Below are 24,750 nucleotides of genomic sequence, written 5' to 3' on the forward strand. Positions count from 1 at the left end.
ACTGGGCTCATCTAAGCGTAACTTGGCTTAACATGGCAGCGGCAAGCTGGGCTATAGGCTTAATAAGGTTAGCTTAATTAAACTTCCTTATGCTTGGCTTTATCAGGTGATACCATGCTTAGCTGGGCTTAATTAGGTCCGGCTGTACTTACCATGGTAGGTTCATCTAAGCTTAACATGGCTTAACGCGGCAAAGGCAAGTTGGGCTGAGTTTTCTGGTGATGCTGTGTGGCGTCAGCAGAAAACTTAATCAATTATGCTTGACTTTACTCCGTTAGATGAGGCTAGCATTGCTTAGTTAGGCTAATTTACTAATGCAAAACGCGATGCGCGCCATTCGCTCGAGCCGGCCCCGCCGCAGCTGCTACGGAAAACAACGGCACAGAAAACAACGGCACAACAACGGCACGGTGCAGTATTGGCCTGCAGTATTTCTAAATAATAAATAAAAGATGCGATGGAGCAAAGCAAGCGACACCCAGTTGATGTTTTGTCTACGAGCGCCGTAACTACGTCAGACAAAGCGAGATGAGAGGCGACCTGATATGATGGGATGCGCATGCTCACCGCTGCTTCTTGGTGCTCTCGACTGCAGTCGCCGAGTCGGCAGATGGCGCAGCGATGCATTTTGGCATGTGATCCCGTGGTACGTATACTTATGCTCACGCCTGTACATTACGATGGATGAACAATCAGTTGTCAGCCATATTTTCGGCACAAAAATTATTTTAAGCTGACAGGACATGCAAACATGGAAACAAGAGAGAAGTCAAGACACCACAAACGCCGACTAATAAGTGAAAAAGGCACACAGCGGTGCAAACGAAGGTAGACACAAAACCTTATCTGCGCATGCTCAGGCAAGAGGCAATACCTATCAGTATGGCACGCGTGGTCGTCTATGTGACAGACAACTGCTCCGGCACTTGATTTCTTCTTTATGCAACTTAATCGACGGTTCGCTCACACATGCGCTACCACTATAATCGATATGCCATGCCGCAATTATAGGATCCGTTTCTTCATTCCTGTGACTATACAAAACTGCGCATTCGTCGAATTTCAGCATGCACTTACACTCTCGACAATGTAAAAATAGATTCGAAGGTGAGCCTCCGGATAGCAATTTCTTATGTTCCAATAGTCTCTGGTTAACACAGGGCCCATCTCTCCTACGCAGAAGTGACTACAGCTAAAGGGAACCTTATACAACCCACCCGTACATCAGTAAGTAAATTTGTTGGTATGTTTTATGAAACAAATGTCAGTCCACTTCTTGTCTATTACCTGCTCATTCTTTCTCTGTACGGTGGCACATATCTTACCAAGCATATTTTACCTAGCTAGTAAAAACAACAGTAGCCACCCCCCCACCCCCCTTTGTTTAGCCTGTGAGATACACAATTGAATGTAAGGGATACTTACGACACACTTATAGCAATCAAGTATTCTACCATAGAGCCACGCCAGGTCTTGAAACTGCTTTGGAAAAAGACCCTGTGCGCAAGACTCATGCCGTGCAATGTAAAGTGTGCCGTTGTTTTTTTTTGAAAAAGAGCCAAATCCACAAACCGAAACTGGGCTAAATTTCACAGGAGCGTAAAGCGCGCCTAAGTAACTTTAACTTCTAAAACAGTTGGAATAAAAATGTGGCAATTCCTGGTTGTAACGTGAACTCAAGAAGGGAGTTTCTAATAAAAAATGACTGCTTCGCATGAAACCGATTCCCACAATGCGTGGGATCTGTCGAATATTGTTCACACCTTTTCCTTGGCCTTAACTGCAACGCCTTACCCAAGCCCCAGCAACAGCGAAGCGCGACACTTCATAGAGGTCACGGACACTAGCATCGAAGCACTGTGCAATGTGCAAGGCGTCCCTACATTATAATACCGCCCTTTCCACCAGCATGTGCACTGAGAGAGTGTTCAGCGTAGCAGCTGACCCCTTAACGAGATAACGTGGAAAAATCACTTTCACAGAAGCCACAGTAAGCCTTCCAGCCTTCTCTCCACCATGCACGCCACAGTATAGTTCATTGCAGTTTGAGTAAACTTGTGTTCTTGTGTTACGGCAATAAAATTTGGAAGGAAAGTAACGCAGAAGTAATTGATTACGCTTCTGTAACTGTTCAGTTACCTTTCTGGGGCTGTAAATGCCCACTGTAATCAATTACATATTAAGGGAAGTAATTGTAATTGTAATTAGTTACTTATTTTCTGTAACATGTAGCAGTCTGATGCAAGGCAACATAAAATTCTAACCTCTCCTGGTGTTGTAAATGCAAACTCAAACCTCGATATAACGAACACCGATATAATGAATTGTTGGTTATAACAAAGTAAATGAAGAATAGTCTTGTCATAGATAGAGTGTTACAAATAAACGTTTATAACGAATTTTCGGATATAACGAAGTTATTTTCGTGGCAGATGTGACTTTGTTATAATGAGGTTTGAGTTATGAAGTAAATGCTAAGAAATCACTTATCATTAAGTTTACTAAAAAAGTTAACAATTTATTCTTTCCCTATAGCATTGCTTCTAAGACTCTGAACTGAAGTTAATCAATAAAAGTATATCTAGGTGTCACAATAACTAATAATTAATCCTGGAACACCCATGTTTCTAACATTTGTAAGTCAGCTTTCCAAAAACTTTGCTTTCTCAGGGATAAATTAAAACAGGCTCCCCATAACACTTGAATAACTGCTTCTTATTCGCTATCATCTTGGTTGATACAGCGCACACGAAATGATGACGAAGTAAAAGAAAACACAGAACAGGCGCTGTCCTGTGTTTTCTCTCCTGTCTCTTACTGGCTAGTCCACCCTAAATTAGAATATGCTTGGGGTACTTCACCAAACATAACAATGACACATTGGAAATGACACAATGCAAAGCAGTAAGATTCCTTTTTTCCATATTCGTCGGTCCGCCCGCCCGTCTGTCCGTCTACATCTCATGATCGCCTCCTTAACTTGGTGTAGACCAAAAATGGCATGGGAGGGTAAGAGGATTTGACGAATATGACTGTCTGCTCATGACATGAATAACGTGAAAATCCTGCCGCGTACGTCGTCAAACCCTTTCCTCCAGACACGTGTGGCACATACCCGTTTACCACGGGCCGCGGTGTACGGGTATGCGCCACAGGTGAGTGACAGTTTATATCAACCCAGGAACGGCGAGAACAGACATTGGTAATTTAAATGCGAGAGCATTAAGAAAAACCTACATCGGCAGCGTTGACCCGACGAATGGAAATAATAGAAATCAGGATTCCAGCAGGAATCGAACCCAAGCAATCTGCGTGACAATCAGGTGTTCTGCAACAGAGCCACGCCAGGTCTGGAAACTGGTTGGGAAAAATAGCCTATGGAGGCGTAATGTTGGTGCACATCAATTGTGGTTGTGGTGCTGGTTATATAATTTTATAAGAAAGCAATAAACACTACACATGTACTCCTACAATACAGGCGTCATATCAGGTTAACATCTGTGGTTCCAGTGTTGGCTATAGCAGTCTAATAAACATTACATTTGTATTCCCATGATTCAGAAAGTTATATTGAAGTATTGCTCGACCCCGGAGGAATACATTAACAAAGTTACGTATGATATTCACATGATTGCACCATAAAGTGCACTTAGTTTCGATAATACTGACGTATGTACTCTAATGTGAGAGCTGACGTTACATCTCACAATAATTTACTTTTTAAACGCCATTGTTGTCGACGTGCCTGGTAAGCACACAAGCTGCACACAACTACTACACGTACAAAAACATGCTGATCCACCTCGTAACGCTTAGTTCAAAGCCATAAAATACAGCACAGAAGTACTCGCTCACTGCTTCACATGAAACCGACTACCACAATGCATGGGATCTGCCAAATTTTGGGACTTCACCTGTACCTTAACAGACTGAAACAACTTGCCTGAAGCACATCTGTCCAGTATTGATGCTATTGTACAATTGTCAAATGTGGTGTCGTTTTTTTTTTCTTCGTAACTTCTAGAAGCTGTGTAAGTGTGCCAACAACCTATATCTGCTCCCCGAATATTGTTGTACAATTACAACGTTGCTTGCTCTTTGTTTAATACTAGATTATCTTGCACTCGGGGGCGAATCCAGCTACCTACATTGGGATGGGGGGGCTGTTCCTTATTGCAGTTGGAGCGTGGGCAGGGGTGATTGCGCAACTTGCAGTAACTGAAGGCAAGAAGGTGAAGCTACATTCCTCTGCAGTAGGGCCCCAATATTTTTCAAGGTAGCACAATATCTTTCTCTCCGCGCCATTTCTCATCGGCTGCCACTAGTGAGCAAGAACCACAGTCCACACCCAATCGCAAACTGCACGTTCAAGTGCTTGCTTGAAGCGCGACAGAGAGAAACCAGAGTTCTTTAAAAAGGACTCTGGTGAAACGTTCTTGCACGTGCAGTATATATTCACAAATGGAAAGATAATCACAAAGAATAACAGAAAGCTGAGCTAGTTGGTATGTATTCATGCTAAAAGACTGGGCGTGCAAATACAGACACAAGAGAGAAGTAGACACCACAAACGCCATCTGTGGTACCTTGCTGTCCGTGTTTGCACGCCCAGCCTTTTAGCATAATCAGAAACAATGAACATTTTGCTGTAATTATTGTTGCCAACTTCAAACACCCCAGTCAATGCGAGCGAGCTACAATAGCCGCGCTTTCATTGCTATCAAAATCGTCCGAGAAAATGCAGCTGGTAACATGCCAGGCTGCTTGTTGTTTCATCTAACTTGGATGTCAGTATCAAGCCTCAGCTTCATCTAGAAGAGTTCAAGAACAAAATGTATGCGAAAAGTATAGTAGAAATCGACTCGGCTCGCGAAGCCTTCCTCAGTGGCAGCCGAAGTCTTTCCGATACGACGCAGCCATCTTCCTCACCATTGGATATTTTCTTTTCCTCATAGAACAACAAAAATCTTGTCTCTTCTTTTGTAGTGCTGTTTGCGCAGCCCACAGCGTAGGGAGTTGGCATTGCACTGCAGTTGATGCTACTTTACAAAAGGTAGAGAGCTCAGTTTCGTGGGCAGCGCACGTGGGCACCAGTGGTTCTATGCTTCCTCGTGTTTGTTTTCCAGCAAATCAAATTCACGGGTGTTCATCAGGGTTTATTGCTTACATGTCAAGCCTGGTTTAATAGACCTTTCCAATGGACAGAAGCAGCACCTCCATTCTGGACTCTTGCACAGGAGTACATAGGCTGACGTCGTTGCCTCGGCAGTGAATTTTTGAGGGCTCACATATATATACAGCCCAATGGCAGTGCCGAAGAAGCCCTCTTTGGAAATGTGCATAGGTGGCAGAAAAGGACAAAGGAACGAGGAGAGAGGTAGAGGGCTGGGAGGAGATTATCCTTTGCCCTTTTTTGCAAATCTTACAAAAATACAGGGACCTTACTTTGCATGACTCCTAGCTCTCTCGAGGGCGTGAACAACTCTTCCCGAAACAAAGCCTTGGAACGTGCCTCTTGTTGACATGCTGTTCTTTTCCATGAATGTTGCCTACTCCTCGGGTCACCATAATGTTTCCCTTCTACTTTCAGGAACGTGACAAAGGTCAGTTTGGGCTTTTGGTGTCACACTCAACAACGCCACACTCGCTTCCAAGAATTGCCTTCCAAGGTCACTTTTAAAACCTCCACTGAACGTACCGAGCGGCACGAGTGCCAAGTTTTGCTGAATGGCCTGACTCAGCACATTTACTTGCTCTCGCAGGCTTGCTTGGCGAAGCTTCTGAGAATATACTTCACAACATCACCAACTTCATTAATGTAGCCATTGATGATGACCTGTGCACACACTGTGCAATGAAATGCTTGAGTTCGAATGAAATTGAACGGTTTCCACATCTACTCACATTGAAAGGTGACTCGTACCAGTATGGACACCTGGCAAAGGCAGAAGAAAAGAAGAAATAACGAAACACGGAATGCCAAATGAGACATTAAGAAAGACATATTGCCCACTGGCATCTTCCAGGACTCCCTTTCGGATAAAGTTGGCTTGCTTATGCATGGGCGTTCTTCATGTGACATGCGAGCTGCTTTCACAATCATGTGGGTGCAGTTGTCCATGTAGTACTACAAAAAAAAGATTGCCCTTGTTTGATCGAGCGTGTGGGTGCAGCTACATACGCTGCAATGTATGGCTAGAAAACCCTCTATTCTGTTTTAACACTGTTGGCATGCCCAAGCACACGATTATTCAAGTGCCTTCCAGTTCTGTCTGAATGCGCAGGAAGTGATTAGCTTGCTTTCACACAGGCAGCGCTTTATGTAGCCAGTCTTGCACCTAGCAGAACGGTAAATGTGATGGGCCCTTTGCTTTTCGTGAGCAGCGAAGGTCGCCACAGCGGCCTAGAAAATTCCACATGCCGATAAATCGTTGTCTAGAAGGTGCAAAGGGGAGGTGGATCAGTTAGTGGGTTTGAGGCAGTCAATCGCAACACCCCCCCCCCCCACCACTGGATCTGCCACTTTTTGCACTGTGGTTTACATCTCCTTGTTGAATTGTATTGTAATAGAATCTTATCGTTCATTTGCTTTTGCATTAATCTACCTTTTCACTCTCTATGCAACTTATGCCCCTCCTGCTTGGACCTGCAGTATGCTATAAATAAACAGCTAACTAAATAAAAAGCATGCCACAGAAACCCATTAAAACAGAGTTCAGTAATTACTAATTGCAAAGAGGTGTAATCGTGATTTGATATGCATACAGATGACAACTGGAATATCTACTGTGTGGGCAACATACTGTAAACCATTAAACAGGGTGCTGTGCAAAGGAAACACGCACAAGGAAGTGAACGGGGATGGGGGCAGACTCGCGACTGGATTTTATTGAAGAGATAACGCACTTCCTTGTCCTTGTCCGTGTTTCCTTTGCGCAGCAGCCTGTTTAATAATGTACGACCGACTCGCCCAGCAACATGCATTATAGCTTAAACCCCGGGTTGTGAATCGCCCCTCAAGTGTGGTGAAATAGCGCATACAGCGGTAAGCAGATGCTGCTGTGAACAGCTCAACCTAATCTCGCAGTCATGCACGAAAAGGTGCACTGACAAACGGAGCGTGAGGCTGCCACTTTCTCAAGGGCGCTCTCTTCACACAGAAGCCCCTCCTCGCTCTCTACGGTGCGTGGGGTGCCAACTGTATGTCGTCATACCAGCAGACTGCCCCGCTGGCCGACAGTTGACATAAACCAAAAGCGGTGTTTCAATCAGATGAACTTCTTACCACAGAGTGCTGCCGCGTGCCGGCACCATGCTCCATAGTCTGCTAACATTACACAGTAGCCTCACTTGCATGCAGAGGAATCGTGCCAGAGAGCGTGATCGTGTTTCGATGCAGAACACTTCTTTTTCCTGTGTCATCTGTCCCTGTGTAGCTTCCAGCACGCTCGTCGGGACAAGAGAAAGCGCTTAAAGCGTGCGACAAACCCCTGTAACCCTGCTCATTTTTGACGGATTCCAGAAATTTGTGCGGCAATCGATTCGTGAGGCAACGAACTCGAATAATGAGGTCATTCAATAATTTTTTTTACGAGTGGTTCATGACCCCTTTAAATCATTCTCCTGAGTAACAATGTGCCAAGGGACGTGCCGTTTGCGAATGGTGATCCAATATTCCTAGAGAGATGTTTGTGTGTCTATGAAATCGATATATATCTATATGTACGTATGTTTATAGTGTAGGAATAAGCGAATATTTGGGCGTTTCGAATATTCGAACGAATATTAAAGTATTCGAATTCACTTCGATACGAATTTAGATTATTCGAAATGAACGAATATATGTATGTCTGTCCGCACATAACCCCCTGTAAAGGTGGTTTCACTTCAGCGTTGAGTTGCTGTACCGGGAAACCACCCATCCAGGAGAAATCTGCACTGCCGCACAGCCACACTTCAAGGTTAAATGTACATATTTTTTTTAGTTTAAAAGCGTGTTATATGGGCTTATATGCGCTAAGTATAGTCATTTTTAAATTGTAACGTATTGTACCCCTTATAACTCGCACCCTACTGCTATTCAAATCTTGATACTGTACAAGGCGGCTTCCACTTCATTTCAAACCAAAAAAGTGACATTCACTTATACCTAGTTCCAATTCTTAAATACATTGTGCAAGGGTCATGACAAGAACACTCATTTTTCATAATAATATGCGCTATATACTATTCGAACTATTCGACCAAATCACTATTCGCTTCGGATTCACTTCGAACCTCCAAATTTACTATTCGCCCATCCCTGATATGGTGTTCATAACAACCCTATCCAACTTGATCTGCAATGACCGTCCAGCATGCTGGGTATGAGGACGTACCTTGACATTGGACAGTGCAATGTCTCCCTGTCCCTCTGTCCGCACTGTGCACTGGTCCAGGACCAGGTTTTCGAGTGTGGCCTGGGCACATCCAGACAACTCTACGTCGATACCTGCATGATGAACATTAAGGCATGCTGTGTCACTCAGTACACGCGTGTGAGGTGAGTAAGCGAAACTATAACAAGGCAAGAAGGGAAATCTGGGCTAGTTGGTTATAGTTCATTTTCGATCAGCTTACAGCGCAAAAACGACGAGGACAGAGACCAAGAATGCGACGAAACAGCGCTCGTGTAGTCGCATTCTTGGTCTCTGTCCTCATCGTTCTTGCGCTGTAAGCTGATCGAAAATAACAAGGCAAGTGTTTGCACAGTCAGCACTGCTCGGAGCAGTCACAGGAATACGCAGAACAGCCGCTTGGTCTACAGGCAGATACAACAACTTACGCCTCTCACAGCTCTCGGCACGAGTGCTGCGCTTCCCTTCTAAGTGCGTCATTATTGCGTTGGGGAATTCTGTCATGGAATCTTCCACCTATGTTACTTGCTGGGCACTAAGAGAATGATACTTTGTCAACGAGCCACTGGTATTTTTCTTTAGCAGACTGGTGTTTCAGCAGGAGAAGCCCACTCACTATATAGGCTCATCAATGTGTTCTGGTAAAGTTAATTCGTTCAAACTTAACTTTGCACACTCGTACAATAGCCCATCAACACACTTCAACTACAGTATCTGTCTAGCATTTTTCATAGTTTAGGTGCATAAAGCCTGGATGTTTTTATGGCATGAGACTTCTGGTGGCACTACAGAACAAAATTCAACAAAGTTGAATGAAACACCAACTGCATTTGTGACATACTTTGACTATAGGCTTAAAAATTGCTACAATGCACGGCATTTCTAGCAGAAGCTTATGCTTTACATACCGGATGACTACCCTGTTCCCACACTTACAAATTCCCCAATTGTAAGGAACAAAAAATAAAACATACTAACAAAACTTATTTATACATGCTATGAATCCCAACAGGGATTAGTCTTGTGTGCCTCTTCCTACACGCTCTGCAAGTTGGCTGGCTTGTACCCATGAATTTCTAATATCCAGCACAATGCAGCTCCTGCAAGTGCCTGGGTCAATCTTTCCTAGATTAGAAAGGCTTTTGTCATTCCCCTTATCCAGCATATTTTGATGGGCATGTGAGGCAATGTTTTTTGTGCATGGTTACTGTCGCTATATATACATATATCGCTGCTTTTCTGAGAATAAGGTTAGTTGCAAGTGATACCCTTTTCTGTTCTGTATCGAGTCCGTCCTTGGTGGTTACGCGTCTTGTTTGTATTTCACTAAGGGATTACAACAGGAGGACAAAGTAAGACAGGAAACATACAACCAAGGGTCACCCAATTTAAGGCTGTAAGGCATACAACAAGCACATTGGCACTTGACTTATAAGAAAACAACAATAAAATCCCCAGGCCTGCATGGCACATGCTGCACAGTCACAGCGAGAGCTGGGGTGGCAAGTACAAATGCAAGGTACCCACTACGTCATAAATAATCATAATTTTGTGAAGTAGTAAAATACCCACTATGCCATTATTCCTCATTCTACGGAGAAGCGAGGTACACGCTAAACATCTGCAAGACATTATGTGCACTTTCTTGATGCTGTGGCTGAGGATGATTTATGGCTGAGCCGTTTCCACTGGTTAAGAAACTTGAAACCACCCACTCATTGCACAATTCACGTTGTGTGACGCCTGGTTGCTGTTTTACTCTTCTACCATGCTATATTACATCTGTTAACGTGGTTCCTTGCAGGGTTGCAGCTGGGTGCATTTGAAAAAGAGCCAGAACCGAAGCTAAAAGTAGCCAAAGAAGCCGTGTCATTTAATTTTATCGCCAAATCTGCAGCCAAATTGAATAAAAGTGGCATTATGAGTAGAGTTTTTATAATTTAATATAAATAATACCATTTTGAATAAGGAAGACCACAGAAATAAAAGCACAGTTTTCCCTTTAGTAAAACTTGTTGTTGGGCTAGTTGGTGCATGTTACAAGAAAGTTCGACGACGCACACCACCGAGGAAAGTAGGCGAAAGGAAAGAGCGGAAAGAACGCTCTTTCCTTTCGCCTACTTTCCTCGGTGGTGTGCGTCGTCGAATTTTCTTGTAACACAGTTTTCCCCTCTGGCTTGGTCTTCAAGCCACAATTAAGTTGCGAATGACATAATAATTATAATAAATTATGTGTGCCATGCATACAGTTTATGTAGAATAGGCAGAGTTTTTGACAGATAAAAAGTAATTTTAAACGTTCCAGCAAACAAGTTAGTGCAAACATTAAACGTTGAAGTGGTTTTTGCTTGAAGCCGCAGATCGAATTTGATTAGTAAAGCTTACATATTAGTCAAGCTTCATATAGTTAAATCTTGTTAAGATGAACAGTCCAGCTTTATTATGTTGTGGATGTTTGTTTTTCTCACATTCACACATGCTGCACATTAGAATAAGAAACTTGCGGTTAGCATCAGTATAGATGGCAGGTACCATGAGCAGCGTGGAACAGTTACACATTTGCCAACACGTGAGTGACTTAACCACTGCGCATTTGCAGGCGCTGCGTTGGGGTGCCTCAATGCACACTGGTGGGAAGAGGACGCACGCACGCATAGGCTGATATGACAGAACAGCTTTGGAAATAGTGTGTTTGATCTGCAAATAATATGAAAAATGGCTACTTAATGCGCCGAAACATTAGTTAAAAGAAGCCAGACAGTAGCCATGGCGCCAACCTGAAATTTTTGTCGCCAGAAGGAGTCGTAAGTAGCCACTTAGGCGAAAATAGCCACCAACGGCAACCCTGGTTCCTTGCCCGACATGACGCTTGTATAGGGTTTTTTTTTGCAGAGTTTCAAGCACAGGTGTGGTGCTGGGGTAGAATAACTAACTGAAACATAGAGGGCCTGGGTTGAAATCCTATCCGATCCTGGATATCTTTTTCTCATTACAAGCGATAGCGGTTGTGAACAGTGGCAGTGGCAGACTGTGCTACTAAAATCTGCTGCTGCTGTAATCTCATAACAGCCTCCACTGTAAAATACATAATACTCTTTTAAAATTGTGAGGCTATCAAATTACTGTCAATTATTTTAGACAACATTGGCTAAGGAGGGGGTCAAGTTATTCTATTGTTTGGGTACGAGAGTGTTTCTGGTGGGTGGTTCTTGCTGCAGATTGCTTAATATAACGGGACTTGCCTCTATCGAGGTGGCTGTGCGATAGTTGGTGCATTACTTTGAAGTAGGCCAGTTTCACCCGGTTTTTTATAGATAGTGATCCAGCCCTCTTAAGCAGTTCTTTGGGTGAAACTATTCAGTTGAACTTGTTACAAATGACTCTAATACCCCGGTCACACTGGCAAGTTTAGTGTCATTTTGAGCGAGTGCACTTACGCCCCCAGAATGGCACTTTGGCAGCGCGCTGCTACACGAGAAAGGGAAGTGCACTTTGGAAATGATTGTAATGACGATGGGTACTTAAGTAGCACAACAGGTATTTGTTATTTCAGGCAGTGTTTCTTAATTAATACTGTGTTACAGCTATAACCAGCCCTTAAAATAAAATTACGTACAAACGCTGCGGCTGCAGCCATTGCACGGCGTGCGCTGGGCATGCCCCTAGCGGTCAGGGCTGTAAACTGCCCGAGAACGAGAATAGCAAAGTAGTTTTTTGTATTATAGTACGTTTTAATGCATAAGAATATTCCTAATAAAGAAATCGATAGTTCAAAAATGCTATGAACTCGGCTTCGGATAATAACCTATTTATTTTTGAGCCACTACTGTCGAGGCTAGACACTCCGTCTCGGCGAAGTGAGTTTGGCGAACGCACTCGCTGGCAAGTGCGCTTTGCAGCGAGTGTCACTAAACGTTCCCGTGTGACAGTGTGCGAATGGCACTAGCGGCGAAGTGCACTCCCTCAAAGTGCACTTAAGTTGCCCCGTGTGACAGGGGTATAAGCACTTTTGTTTGAATTCCTTTGAGCTTGTTTGTGTTTTTTTGTGTGTACGGGAACCAGGCAGCATTTGCATACTCCCGGTGGGTCAAATGAGTGTATTACAGGCCAGTAACATTGCGTCTGGTGGTGCTAGCTGTAATAGCCTTTTTAGAAAATGCAGTTTATCTAGTGCAGATGATGTATTGAATATAAGACTTCCGTTGTAGGTCATGTGGCATCATGAATATGCCAATGCCTGCTGCTTCTAGGATTCCTGGGGCTGCACTCTGAGACATTGACGTTTGGTGATTGTGTGACTGAAAATCCCGTGTGACCAAGGACTCGCCACATTTCCTCAACCAGCCAATTAGCATGCACTGAAAGCAACATTTTTCAGACATCTCCAAAAGAGATTGTCTTGAAGTACGACACCTGGCCAGCAAAGACCGTTTATCTAAAATCCTATAATATCAAAAAGGCAGCCATTACACAAATGTTCAATTAGAGTGCTGACTTTTGATTTTACCTGCTTCCATGATACTAGGTTCTGCAATAAAGGCTTTATAAATTGACAAGCAGTAGAGACGAGTTGACAATGCAAAAATGCCGCAGAATGTAGGGAATCTTTAAAACTGATAGCAGGAGAGCATTGTGAGTCGAACTTCTTTTCACTAAGCCGAGCTGCGTGTTCCACGAATGGGACACACACCTTGAACACATTCGTTGCAGCTGTTCTTCACGGTTTATCTCTTTCCTGTTTGAATAGACTTTTGACACCAGGCTGGTTTCCAATGCTGCACAGGCACCATTTGTACGTTTTTTATTATTTATATACATAAGAAATGTGAATAAACTCTGAATGAACGAAATTAACTGGTGCCTGAACTGGACACGCGGGGATTAATTTGTTAATTCATTTAATTTGTTTCTTGTTCCGGCTGCATTTAGGTCTTTCGAACGCTCGCGCTACAAAAGAACGACCCAACCTAGCCCATTTTTAAATGCATGTAAGTTATTAACCGGGCGGTGATGCCGACACAGTAACCGACGACGCTGCGAAGCGAACATTAAAAACTCGGAACACCGTGCACGCACTCGTCATGAAGGGCACGCGCAGACGGCACAGCAGGTCCGCCACTGTTCCGTCCACGCCGGTCACGGTGAGCGCGGCGCCGTCCAGCGAAAGCGCAATCGGGGACTCGCAACCGAGGAAGGGCCTCGCGCCCATCAGCGTCGCGGTCACCACTGCCGAGCCGTCGTCGACAGCCGAAATCGCGGCGGAACACGGCAGCCGCACTCGAAGAAGCGCTTGTCGACTCCGCCGTCGCTCGTCCAGCACCACTTTCTTCGCGTCATCGGAGGCCGAACGCAACCACCATCGACAGCAAGTGCGGCGCAGTTGAACGTTAAGGGATTTCGCGACACTCATCGGAAAGGGCGAAGGCATTTGCAACAATTTTCATAACACTGAGAGCACGTGGGCGCGGCGTGCAATGGTGCTGCTTCGACCACAAAGCGGATTGCGCATGCCAGGCTCTGATTTGGCGCCCGATTCGAACTCGGTTGCGGCTGCGCTATCCTAGGCCCACGATCCATGGAGTGAGCTGTTTTCCCTTACTCCGTGGCTGTAGCCAGCTGTACCGGTCAAAGAGAAAAAAATATCACGCGATGTTTCGGCTGAACCAAGGTACACTGTAACCAAGGAGATTCTGAACCAATGTTCCGCGACTGCTGCAGGAAGTTGTAAAACCCGGCGAGGTACACGTGGGCGAAGCAGGGGATTTCGGTTTTGGTTTCGTGATCGAATCTAGCACGCCTTTCTTTTGGTGCACGTTTTTCTTACGAATTCCGCCGGTGATGATATGATCCGTGAACTATAGTGTAATTGCGGAAAGCGGATATATCTACAACTTTAAAGTAAAGGAACAAAAAAACGCCAGGCCTGCGCGGAAAGCGCGGCACAGTCGAGCGGCATTTCTAGAGCCTCTTGGGGCTACACGGGCAATTAAGGTACCCACTACGCCATAAATCATAATTTTTGTGGAAAGGTTTTCTTTCGAATGACAACGTTTGCTGTTTTTCCGTGTCCGGATCGAAATACAAGAAACACCGAAAAAGAAAAAAAAATGCCTCAACTCTTGAACATAAAAAGAATAGGAGTGAACATTTTCTGATGCTAAATAGTATACAAAAGTTTGCGTTAGCGTACTTCATGCGCGTGCTAAAGAGGCAAAAAAAAAAAAAAGTGTGCGCTTCGGCTCTGCGAGTCAGCCACAGGAAGTTGTCGCAACTGTCGCAACTTAGTTCGGGTTTTCGGAAAATGTTTTGAAGGACTGCGGTGCACGCGCGCCTGTATCGAAAGTGGTTTCTCGACTCTCATCAAAGTTCGCGTGCTGACCTCGCGTCAACGCTGCACTTCCCGAAGAGTCTGTTGCGATGCAGCGATGCTTATGAAACTGTGTCGTGCTCTGCGAGGCCCTGTGTGGTATGTCCCCACGTACGATATTTCGCGTTGAGTGGGCTGCTCCTCTCTTTTTGTTCCTCGTGCACAGTTGCTGTTGAGGTGAATTCTAGTTTTTTTTTCAGGTAACAACTTGGCGGCGGGGCACTTTCCGCCTTTTCACGTGACTGACGATCGAGTGAATTCATGCAATTTCGTCGTTTTGTGTGTGAGTAGTTGCGTCTCTGCGCGGAAAAGAGGAACGCGCCCGTTCTGATAAGCGCGCTGTCGCCGCCGCGGCTGTGTATCGGTGATAGCGCGCCACCGGGGTTTGCCCCCTAAGTTACGAAAAAGGGCTGTTGACACGAACGCGCTGTGTTCCTGGATGCTTGGACGTGTTTCGCTTCTGTTGCGTCTAGACAGAAAACAACGCGCTCGTTCCACGCGGCGTCGCCTGAGGGACTTTATGTAAACGACGAGCAACTGATAGGAGCCGTTGAAAAAAAAGTGCGGCCTTGGTACGAGGAGCGAGTGTGTGAGTGTGTGTCGTTCGACACACGTGATGGATTGTGTGGCTTTTTTTTTTTTTTGCGCCTAAGTTATCTCTGGTGCTGTGGTAGCGTTTTGAAACTGGAGCAGCTCCAAGTTTTGCTTTACTGGTAGAAGAGGCAGCGCTCCCGAGCAGACTACACATTCATGTGGACAGCCAACTGGAGGTGGGTGTTGTGAGAAACAAATACTTGCCTATAGCAGCCGCTAGGGGCACTCGGAATTTAGCTTGTCCATTACAGCGTACTTATTTCTTGTCTTTTTCTTTTGTTTGGTTTCTCAAAGAGTGGTGACCTAGCTGACATTATAAGTGAAGTTGTTGCACATATGTGTCCTTGTTTTTTTCTATGCAGCTTATACCGGATATATCTGTCTTTTCTGTCGACTGTTATATTTCAAGAATGGGCAAAAGATGTAATCTGCTGTTTAGTCCTTACATGCGCTTTCTAGCTTATTTCGATCGCGTCCTTTGCTATTAGTGCCAGTGTTCTGTGCATGGGTCTGTTTGCTAGATTGTCTTTTGCTCACTTTGACATGTCATTTGAGGCCATATTGCTTTTTGGAAAGATTTTTTTTTTCCTTTGCACAGTCTACCACAAAAGTTTGTGAACGATGTGAGCACCTGTTTGTGACATATCCGTTATGTTTGCAATGATCAAAGATGCACTGCATGGCTCAATCCACATGTCTAATCAGTGGCCTGCCTATTTTCCATCTTTTTAATGCAATACGCTCATCAGCAGCTATGGCTACACGCCTCTGTGTAAATGTATGATAAGTTGCACACCTTCACACAAACTGATAGCTGCACAATCACTCGAAGCACGCCGTGATTGCAGTGGTGCCTCTATCAAAGTAGAAGTGCGATGGCCTTACCGCAGATGAGTGCTTTGTGTGAAAACAAGGAACTAACGATTCATAATAAAACAAAGGCACACGTGCAAACACGGACACAAGGGATCGACGCAACACAAATGCAGCACTTGTGCCGTCTTGATCTCTTGTGTCCGTGCTTGCGCACCTACCTTCTTTTATGCTGAATACTCAGCTTAACTTTCTTTCATGTGCTGTGGTGCAGTAAAAAAAAATTGCTACAAAAGCTCACAAAAGACCCTTGTTACGACTCGGGTCCGGCGGGTCACGTCAGTGGTAGCTGGCCCTCGCCAGAGTACCCGTTAGCCCATCTTTTGGAGAGAGGAAGGCGCGTTCGTACTGGGGAGAACAGAGGTTTATTTACATAGAGGCATGATGAGAGATATCAAGAGAGAGCGCTTTTTACGAGTCTTCGGCTTATAGAGCCCCAAGTCAGACAACTCTGAGGCACTCAAAACCGGTGTCCGCAGCTCCCACCAATCTGGTGACTTGCCATCCCGGCATCCGACCTCCAGAAAGGAGGCAATGAGTCGCACAATACACTTGTAGGTCGAGGAGTCCAATTGGGGAACACCAGTGCACCACACAACTCATGTGCCACGTCCCGACAACTCTGATCCTGAACGTCAGCAAGGAGGAAGTCCGAAAGGGGAGAGGGGAGATGTCGTTGACCTTAAAGCCTCTGAAACTTCGTAAAGTAGCGACACTCTCCTCCTCTGCTCTCGTTCCGTCTCGGTATCCTCTGCTTCGCACTCTCTTTTCGAATGTGGCGCCACCTGCCTTGCTCCTGCGTAGCAGACGTCCTTTTGTGGAGATAGTGCTTGTTTGCCATGCAGTGCGCTGTATTCGCACCAGCCGTCTAGCTCTTAATTATTTTTTAAAATTAATTTTTGTTTAGGAGATGTTAGCGCTTTTATATAACACCCGCTACTCCTTTTTGCAAATAGAATTCATGAAAATCACAGCAATAAAAAAAAATTGCATAAAAGAGCACCAAGTGAGAGTTCGTGTATCTTCTTCTAGAGCATAGAATTTCTCTCCGGTGGCTTATGCACATTCATTAACTGCACGTTTTGCTGTTTGACAACTTATTCTAAAATTATCTAAATGAGCATAACGCTGGCCCTTCACAGCTCTGTATAGTGCCGCATAGGGTATACAATATGTGCAGAGAGCATGTGCTTGTCTTTCATTGGTAAATTTAGTCGTTTTTTCAATAGTAATGTAGTTTTCTCATTGGTAAATTTAACTCACGAGACGCACTGCAGTCCCTGAAGTCACCGCGCGCACCATATCAACTAGTCCTGGACATTAGGTGCTTAGGCAAAACTCACAGGGTTCCTTATGCATTCGCCTAAGACACCTGAAGGCGAAAACCACCTCCTTCTTATTCAATTCATCTTCAGTTGACGCATTGATCCTCCCCCGCACCCTTTGGAAAGCTTTCTGCGCCTCACCTCATTTTGCATTGCCTCCATGATCTGCCCAATGATCACAGAGGCAATGCAAAGTGACGATGCCATCTGATGTTACCGTGTGACGTCATGATTACGTCATAGTGACGTTGCCATGATGTCAAGTTTTGGTGATCTGTGATGTCATGATGACATCATTTGGTGACGTTCTCGCGGTATGATATTTCGGATCATTCGTGTTGATGCTGCCGATGTCACCGGCAGTGAGTTTTAGCGTTTGATGAGGCATCTGAAGCTTTCGCATTAATAATGCGCGAGAACGCATACATCAATTATAGTTGATATATTTGAATGGCATTAGTTGCTTTGTCAAGTAATTAACTGCAGCAACCGTATTGCACAAGTGCGCCTTGTAGATGTATCTGACATACGAACTATATTCCTGAATGAACGAGCAAGTGAATTTAAAAACTAGCGTGTCACCGTAAACGTTTCCTTCGCGAAACCTCCACTCGTGGATAAAAGCCTTGAAACAAAATAGCACGTAAACCTACGCACGAAATGGCACATATACATGAGGTTCCTAAACGATGAACGCACCCTGCGACTCGGTTGGGCATGCACGCTTTGCATAGCTACCTTCGCATCGCAAGTCCACCGGCTCATCGTTCAACGTAAAAGAGCCAGTGAAAGCTATTTGCTCTGAATTAAACAAGCATGCAACAAAAACAAACGGAGAGTATGAATTCTAATGTGAATTTTTACGCTGCAGCTTCGTTTATTCAAAAGAGCTGCGCCGAATCTCTGAAGCTTCGCAATCGCATTGTTTATCGTCAGTCTGCCGGCATGATGCTGCACAAACCAATACCGCGAACTCGAACCAGTCGGCGCATCACGTCAAGCAGAAAACGTAACACGTATCGTTGACAAAGAAACAAGAACAAAGTAAAGACCCCACAGATGCAGCTATAAAACGTGTGTGAGAAATGGCGACGTACTGCAGTGTGATGCTTGCTCTACTACGACATTCGAGTGGGCATCGAACTTCACGAACCTCGACGCATATTCACAGTATAAGACTCGCAACTTACCTCGCATAGTCGAGTCGAAAATGTTGGTGTGAAGCTCTCCCTTCCGATTATGTGCAACAAAGTCTTTCGTTGCAACTCATTGCGCTTATTGGACGGTATCCTGAGGAGCTTCTTGCCCTCGCTAGACTTGTTCTGACATCAGAAGGCGCAGCAGCCGCCCGTGGCAACCAAGAGCGACTTCCATCTTGTCTGAGAAATATTTCACAGCACAATGCGCACGGAATCATAAGTGCGTATCCATAAAACACATGCGCTGCACACCAGTGAGTCCACGCTTCACAAACAAAGATGGCAGTTGAGAGTGACTATGAACAAACGAATGCTGTGCACGGTCCCACGTGACGGCAGTTGGCCAATACCGATGCGGCGTCAGCCTCGGAGAGGGCAGAGGAGGGAGAAAAGAGAGGAGGCGCACTTTTAAGCACATATGTTGCTACTTTACGAAGCTTCAAGGGCTTTAGTTGACCTTGGGGAAGATGGACGGCTTACTTGAGCATGTACAAACCTACATGTCTGCGCTGGGGTAAAGGAATGTAGTGGTTTGGTGAGAACCCGTCGAAAGCTGCTATCCCATGCCAACAACAAAGGCCAGAGGGGGGTGTCCGAGATTCCCCCGATTAGTTGCTCGGAACCCGTCTACGGCGGCATTCCACACTCGCTCGACCCCCCGGGCATAAATATTCTCCAGAAAAATGCGGCGCTCTGTGTCTCCGTCCAAGTGCCGACTTATGGGGAAACCCTCTGACTGACAGGCCTGCTTCACAGGATCATGCCCAATGGCACCTGCCAAGAAGAGCTCTAGAGCCGGTCGTGACACCCTGCACCAAGACTTAAAAGAGAACTGAACAAGCTCCTGGCTGACATCTTCGAAGGGCACCCATAGGCGAGACCCCTCAGGCGGTTCATCTGGTGGAACGGCTCTGTACCAGGATTTTATTTGTCTTCCCAAGATCCATGAGCCCAACGTCCCGCTCCATCAAGTTGTGGATTTTACAACCTCTCCCCTCTGCTCCACCAGACCCTGGCTCCGTTCGCGGGCAGAATACCCACCCACATACACCGTGCCAGCCACTTTGTGAAGTGTATGAAAGCAGTGACAGTGAGCAGCGATATGTGAATCGTCCCTTTCAGCACTGTGTTCCTGTTCACTGTGGTGCTCACCATGCTTGCGGTGTCCAATGCATGAGCCACCTTGAATGAAGACCAACTCCTGGGCGAAAGGACCAACCTGAAAGGAGTACTGATACAAAATTTTGAAGGGGAGATAACTTGTGGGGTAGAGTTGTGTGGACACACAGGCATTGTCTACAAAATGCTAATGGCTAATATAGCTTAGAACATATTTAAAATAAATTCTCAAGTGCGTGTCATGCCACTGCTTGTGAAACACGCCGCCTCATGACGTTGGCCCCAACTTGTTTTCAATGTAAACAACCAACCACCTGCATCGCCAGTTTGTGTTGGTTGCCATGATCCTTGCGAGTGCTCTCGCCTAGCAGACCTTTTTAACGAAGAGAAGGGTCCTTTATGGATTTTCACAGAAGTACAAAAACGTCCTTGCCTCGGCAGTGCATTTTTGGGGGTCATGCATATTTACAACATCCGAGAAGGGGTTATAGCAGCACCCCAGGAGCCTGCACTGAGAAGAGTTGTGAATGCAGTGCTCTTATGCATATTTGGAAAACCAGCGTGAAAATGCTGGGTTTACAAGTAACACTATCGACGGACAAAGCGATGCCATTGGGTATGAAACTAGATCACCTTGCCTTGAATGTGCTTGAAGTTACTCTTTTACCGCAATAATATCAGTTGTCAAGAGTGATCAACACTTGCTACTTGCCCGTGAAATTTGTGTCGTGAAAAGAATCGCTCAACTCCACGAAGGAAAAGGACGGGTCTTGCTGATGGACTTTAGCCACAAATACAAACGCGTAAGCGAAGGTACGATGATAGCATACATGGAAGAAATCGTGGCTGTCGGCAATGTGTTTGCTTTCTCAGATTGTGTCATAGCTACAGCAACGATAGGGTGTATAGAATGGGGAGGGGAGGCATGAAAATCGGTGCCAGAAACCGGTCCCCAAATTGCACCACTGCTGCAAGAGGTGCTGTATGCAGAGACATACAGAGTCACTGGGAGTCATGCAGACAGTGTATTGCATAGCACAGCTGATATCAAGCAAATCTGGCTCGCACTATTTTGCATGCTAGTTTGCTGCATTGCTAGTTCTTTTTCCACTCAGCAAGTGCAGTAAAAAAAGGACACACTAACATCTTCCTCTCCTTCTTCGCTAATTTTCGTGAACGAACGCGCGTGACGGAATATATCAGAGTGAGGCGTGGTGCGCGCCAACGAGCAATTGTCAATTTGGTGAAGCCACTTCCTCGAAAGAAAAAGAAATTGATTACACATAATCTAGATGCTTCAAGATAACACATATGAAGCTAAGGGTAGCTGGAAATTAAAAATAAACCATCAATGAAAATGCTAAACAGGCAAGCGGTCAGACTAGCAGAATTTATGAGGGAGACAATAACCCACATGGTGGTGAACATCTGGATATGAAGTTACACAAAGAATCGATTTAGACAAAATAGATATGGAAAAAAGCAAAATAAACTTGTTTTTTCTCATTTGTATATAATCAAATACAGCAGCAGAGCAGACATCCCAGTGACTAAAGCATAATGTAGTGAGGCCTAATGATAAAATCACTTGAACACTTATTGCTAATCCTATCTCCTGAAGGGGAGCTAGAGGTGCCTTTTTCTGTAATTGGAATATAGGCAACAGAATAAAAAGAAGTCGTCTGTTCTTTCAGTTAATTGCAAAATTCGCACTACTGGGACGCCGTGAGACCAGCATTATGTCAGTAAAAATTTAGTCATGGAATTCGACAGCGTCACCTGGTGTAAGAAACTTCTAATTGTTCAGAAGCACACCGCCGTTTATTCCAGCAACATCTTACATGCACAAAGACCTTAAATTGATAAAGCAATAATTTGTGATTCTTGCTTTGCAAACAAGCATTTCTGTACCTTAAAGCTGTCGCATAAGCCATGTCTGGTAAATAGGTACAGAGGTCCAATACTTGAAGCATTATTTGACATCAATTCGACCCTTACCACTACGAAAAAGGAACAGCTGCAAAGCCTTCTGGAACAATACAAGGAATGTTTTTCTGTTGTCGTCAGGGCTTCGACAATTGCCACTTGCCAAGCATTGTATCATAATGGAAGACCATTTCGTCAGAGACCCTGCAGCATTTCGACGCAAGAACGATAAGCTCTAAAGCAACAAGTCGACGAAATGCTGCAGGATGACATAAGACAACCTTCATAGAGTTCGTGGACATCGCCAGTAGACTGCATAAGAATGGAAGCTTGAGCGAGTTGGTATGCGTTCATCTTTGTGGAACAGCGCTCACGAGCGCTTTTTCGCTTTTGGTGTTTTTTAGTTGTTGTTTTGTTGTTGCACATCACCTATATATATGCGTGTCTTTCCTAATAAACTTTAGTTGCGAGTCAGCGCCTGTCCTGTGCCTTCTTTTACTTCGTCGTCGTCTCGTGAGCGCTGTTCCACAAAGATGATCGCCAGTAGTATTGGTGAAGAAGAAAGATGGCACTCTGCATTTCTGTGTCGATTACTGTCGCCTGAACATGATCACGATGAAGGACGTCTATCCACTCCTACGGACAGGCAACACCGTGGATGGACTCTAATGCAAAGTACTTTTCTTTGATGGACCTCAATTTGGGCTATTGGCAAATTGAAGTTGACGAGAGAGACCACGAGAAGACGGCCTTTATAAGACCGGACGGCGTGTTTCAATCAATCAATCAATCAAATTTTATTAGTCTTGTCAAAAATATAGTACATTGCAGGTAAATATGCAAGAGGAGGTCCCAAGGTTACAAACCGCAGGCGGGACCTCCTTTGCTAATACAATACTATAGAAGACTAAACTAAGAAAAGCGAAGAACTGCTTGTTGTAAGTGTTACTAGTAAGAAGTACATTACTGAATAGTCAAACTGCACACAAACCAAGTTCACAAAATTAGATATGTACAGCCATTATACATTGAATAAACACTTTTTCAATTTTCCTTTAAATACATGAATGGGCATACTATCTTTCAAATCACGTGATAATAAATTCCATAATGAAACTGATGAAAAAACAATGCTCATTTTTCCATAGTTAGTGCGAACTTTAGGCAATGAAAGGTTATTAGAGACCGCGAATCTTGTTCTATTGGGGTTGCACAACATAACAGCAGGAAATATGTCTATAATGAGGGTGCGGTGAAAAACCTTAAAAAACAATACACATACGTTAGAAACATAGAGTTCGGAGACGGGTAGTATATGAAGCTGAGAAAAAATAGGATGTGATGGCGTTTGACGTGAAGCGAAAGTTATGAGTCGTATTGCTTGCTTTTGCAGTACCTTTAATGGCCAAATGTGCACTGAAAATGAATTACCCCATGATGTGATGCAATAACTGAGGTGGTTGTGTATGAATGCATAATACAGTGCCTTAAGAGTTTCGATGCTAAAACACATTCGTGACTTGACCAATGCCCTTATACCATATGAAATCTTTTTACAAACAGAATTAATGTGTTCGTGAAATTTCAAATGTGTATCGACTATAACTCCTAAAAATGAAGTATGTCTACTCAAAGGAATGACTACAGAGTCTACAAAGAGGTGGGGAATTAATGGTAATTTTTTTTGCGGTGAGTGAAAGAGCATAATACAAGTTTTAGAAGGATTAATCAATAATCTGTTATTGTTACACCACTCAACAAGTGAATTGAGGTCAGCTTGAAGCCTGGACACGAGAGTCGCAGAATCCGAGTGGTGCGAAAAAAGAGTCGTGTCATCAGCGTAAAGTAAACATGAAGAATAGTTAAGACAATGCGGTAAATCATTTATATATAGCAAAAATAATAAGGGGCCCAAAATCGAACCTTGAGGAACACCTTTGTTAATGGGGGTAGGACTGGATGTAAAGTTATTAACTGAAACCACCTGAAACCTATTAAGGAGAAAGTTGTGCAATAGCGTTAGTATGGGACCAGTTATACCATAGTACTCTAGTTTACGAAAAAGGACGAAATGGTCAATACTGTCGAACGCTTTAGAGAAGTCGACAAAGATAGAACCTGTGACATTACCATTATCAATGAATGACCTAATTTTGTCAGTGAAACACGCAATTGCAGTATCAGTAGAAAGACTAGCCCTAAAGCCAAACTGACAAGGAGAAAGTATGTTAAATTTGCTTAAATATTGGGAAAGCCTTATTTCAATTAGTTTTTCCAAAATTTTAGAAATAGGCCTGTAGTTGCCGATGCTGAGTGGATCACCTTTTTTAAACACCGGCACTACCATTGCAACTTTTAATTTATCTGGGAAAATGCCGTTTTTGAAGCTGCGGTTAAAAATATGGCTTAAGATAGGGGAAACAATAGAACTTACAAGTTTAATGTGTTTTGAGTAGACATTGTCTAAGCCAGCTCCGGTAGCTTTTAATCTTGCAATAACTGAACAAATTTCGGAAGTGCAAGTAGGAAAAAGAAACATCGATTGAGGACTGTGAGAAAAAGGAGGTAAATATTCAGAGGAAGGGGCATTGGCATAGCTAGTAGAAAAGTGTACATTAAAGGCGTCGGCTACATCGCTGGCCGCAGTGAGGGTGACGTCGTCGACACGAATAGAGGTCACTTTGCTGCACGATCGGGTAGAATTTAGAAATTCTTTTAAAAGCTGCCACTTTTTTCTTGTTATCATTTTGACAATGCTGTAGTTGCCGTTCATAATAATTTTGTTTAGCCTTTTTTAAAAGCGTAGCCAATGTGCTGGAGTAAGTTTTATAGCGCAATTTTAAGCGCTCATTAAATGGCTGACGTTTCGTCTTTTTATATAAGTCCTCTTTCTTGCGAAGCGATCATATTAGTGAATCGGACAACCAAGGGCAGCGTGGGGCAAAGTAACA

At 44.3% G+C, this 24,750-nt stretch overlaps 2 protein-coding genes across 3 annotated transcripts in view; one reads left to right on the forward strand and one right to left on the reverse strand.

Annotated features, from left to right (window-relative positions):
- Window positions 1-13,946, reverse strand: part of LOC119372425 (uncharacterized) — a 53,265-nt gene extending 39,319 nt beyond the window's left edge. The window contains exons 1-2 of the mRNA XM_037642904.2: window positions 13,473-13,946; window positions 8,379-8,491 (exon numbers count right to left, since the gene is read on the reverse strand). Of these exons, the coding sequence (XP_037498832.1) occupies window positions 8,379-8,491; window positions 13,473-13,824 (465 nt within the window). The 5' untranslated portion in view covers window positions 13,825-13,946. The remainder of the gene's footprint in view (window positions 1-8,378; window positions 8,492-13,472) is intronic.
- A 697-nt stretch (window positions 13,947-14,643) lies between these two features.
- LOC119372426 (uncharacterized) overlaps window positions 14,644-24,750 on the forward strand; it is a 140,116-nt gene continuing 130,009 nt past the window's right edge. The window contains exon 1 of one of the 2 annotated variants that reach the window (XM_037642905.2): window positions 14,644-14,862. In XM_037642905.2, the coding sequence (XP_037498833.1) occupies window positions 14,822-14,862 (41 nt within the window). In that variant the 5' untranslated portion in view covers window positions 14,644-14,821. Of the gene's footprint in view, window positions 14,863-15,432; window positions 15,534-24,750 lie in introns of those variants that run through there. The other variant, XM_037642906.2, reaches the window with a different exon arrangement.

The sequence above is a fragment of the Rhipicephalus sanguineus genome, chromosome 10 (genome assembly GCF_013339695.2).
Source record: "Rhipicephalus sanguineus isolate Rsan-2018 chromosome 10, BIME_Rsan_1.4, whole genome shotgun sequence".
In the NCBI taxonomy this organism is placed as follows: domain Eukaryota; kingdom Metazoa; phylum Arthropoda; class Arachnida; order Ixodida; family Ixodidae; genus Rhipicephalus; species Rhipicephalus sanguineus.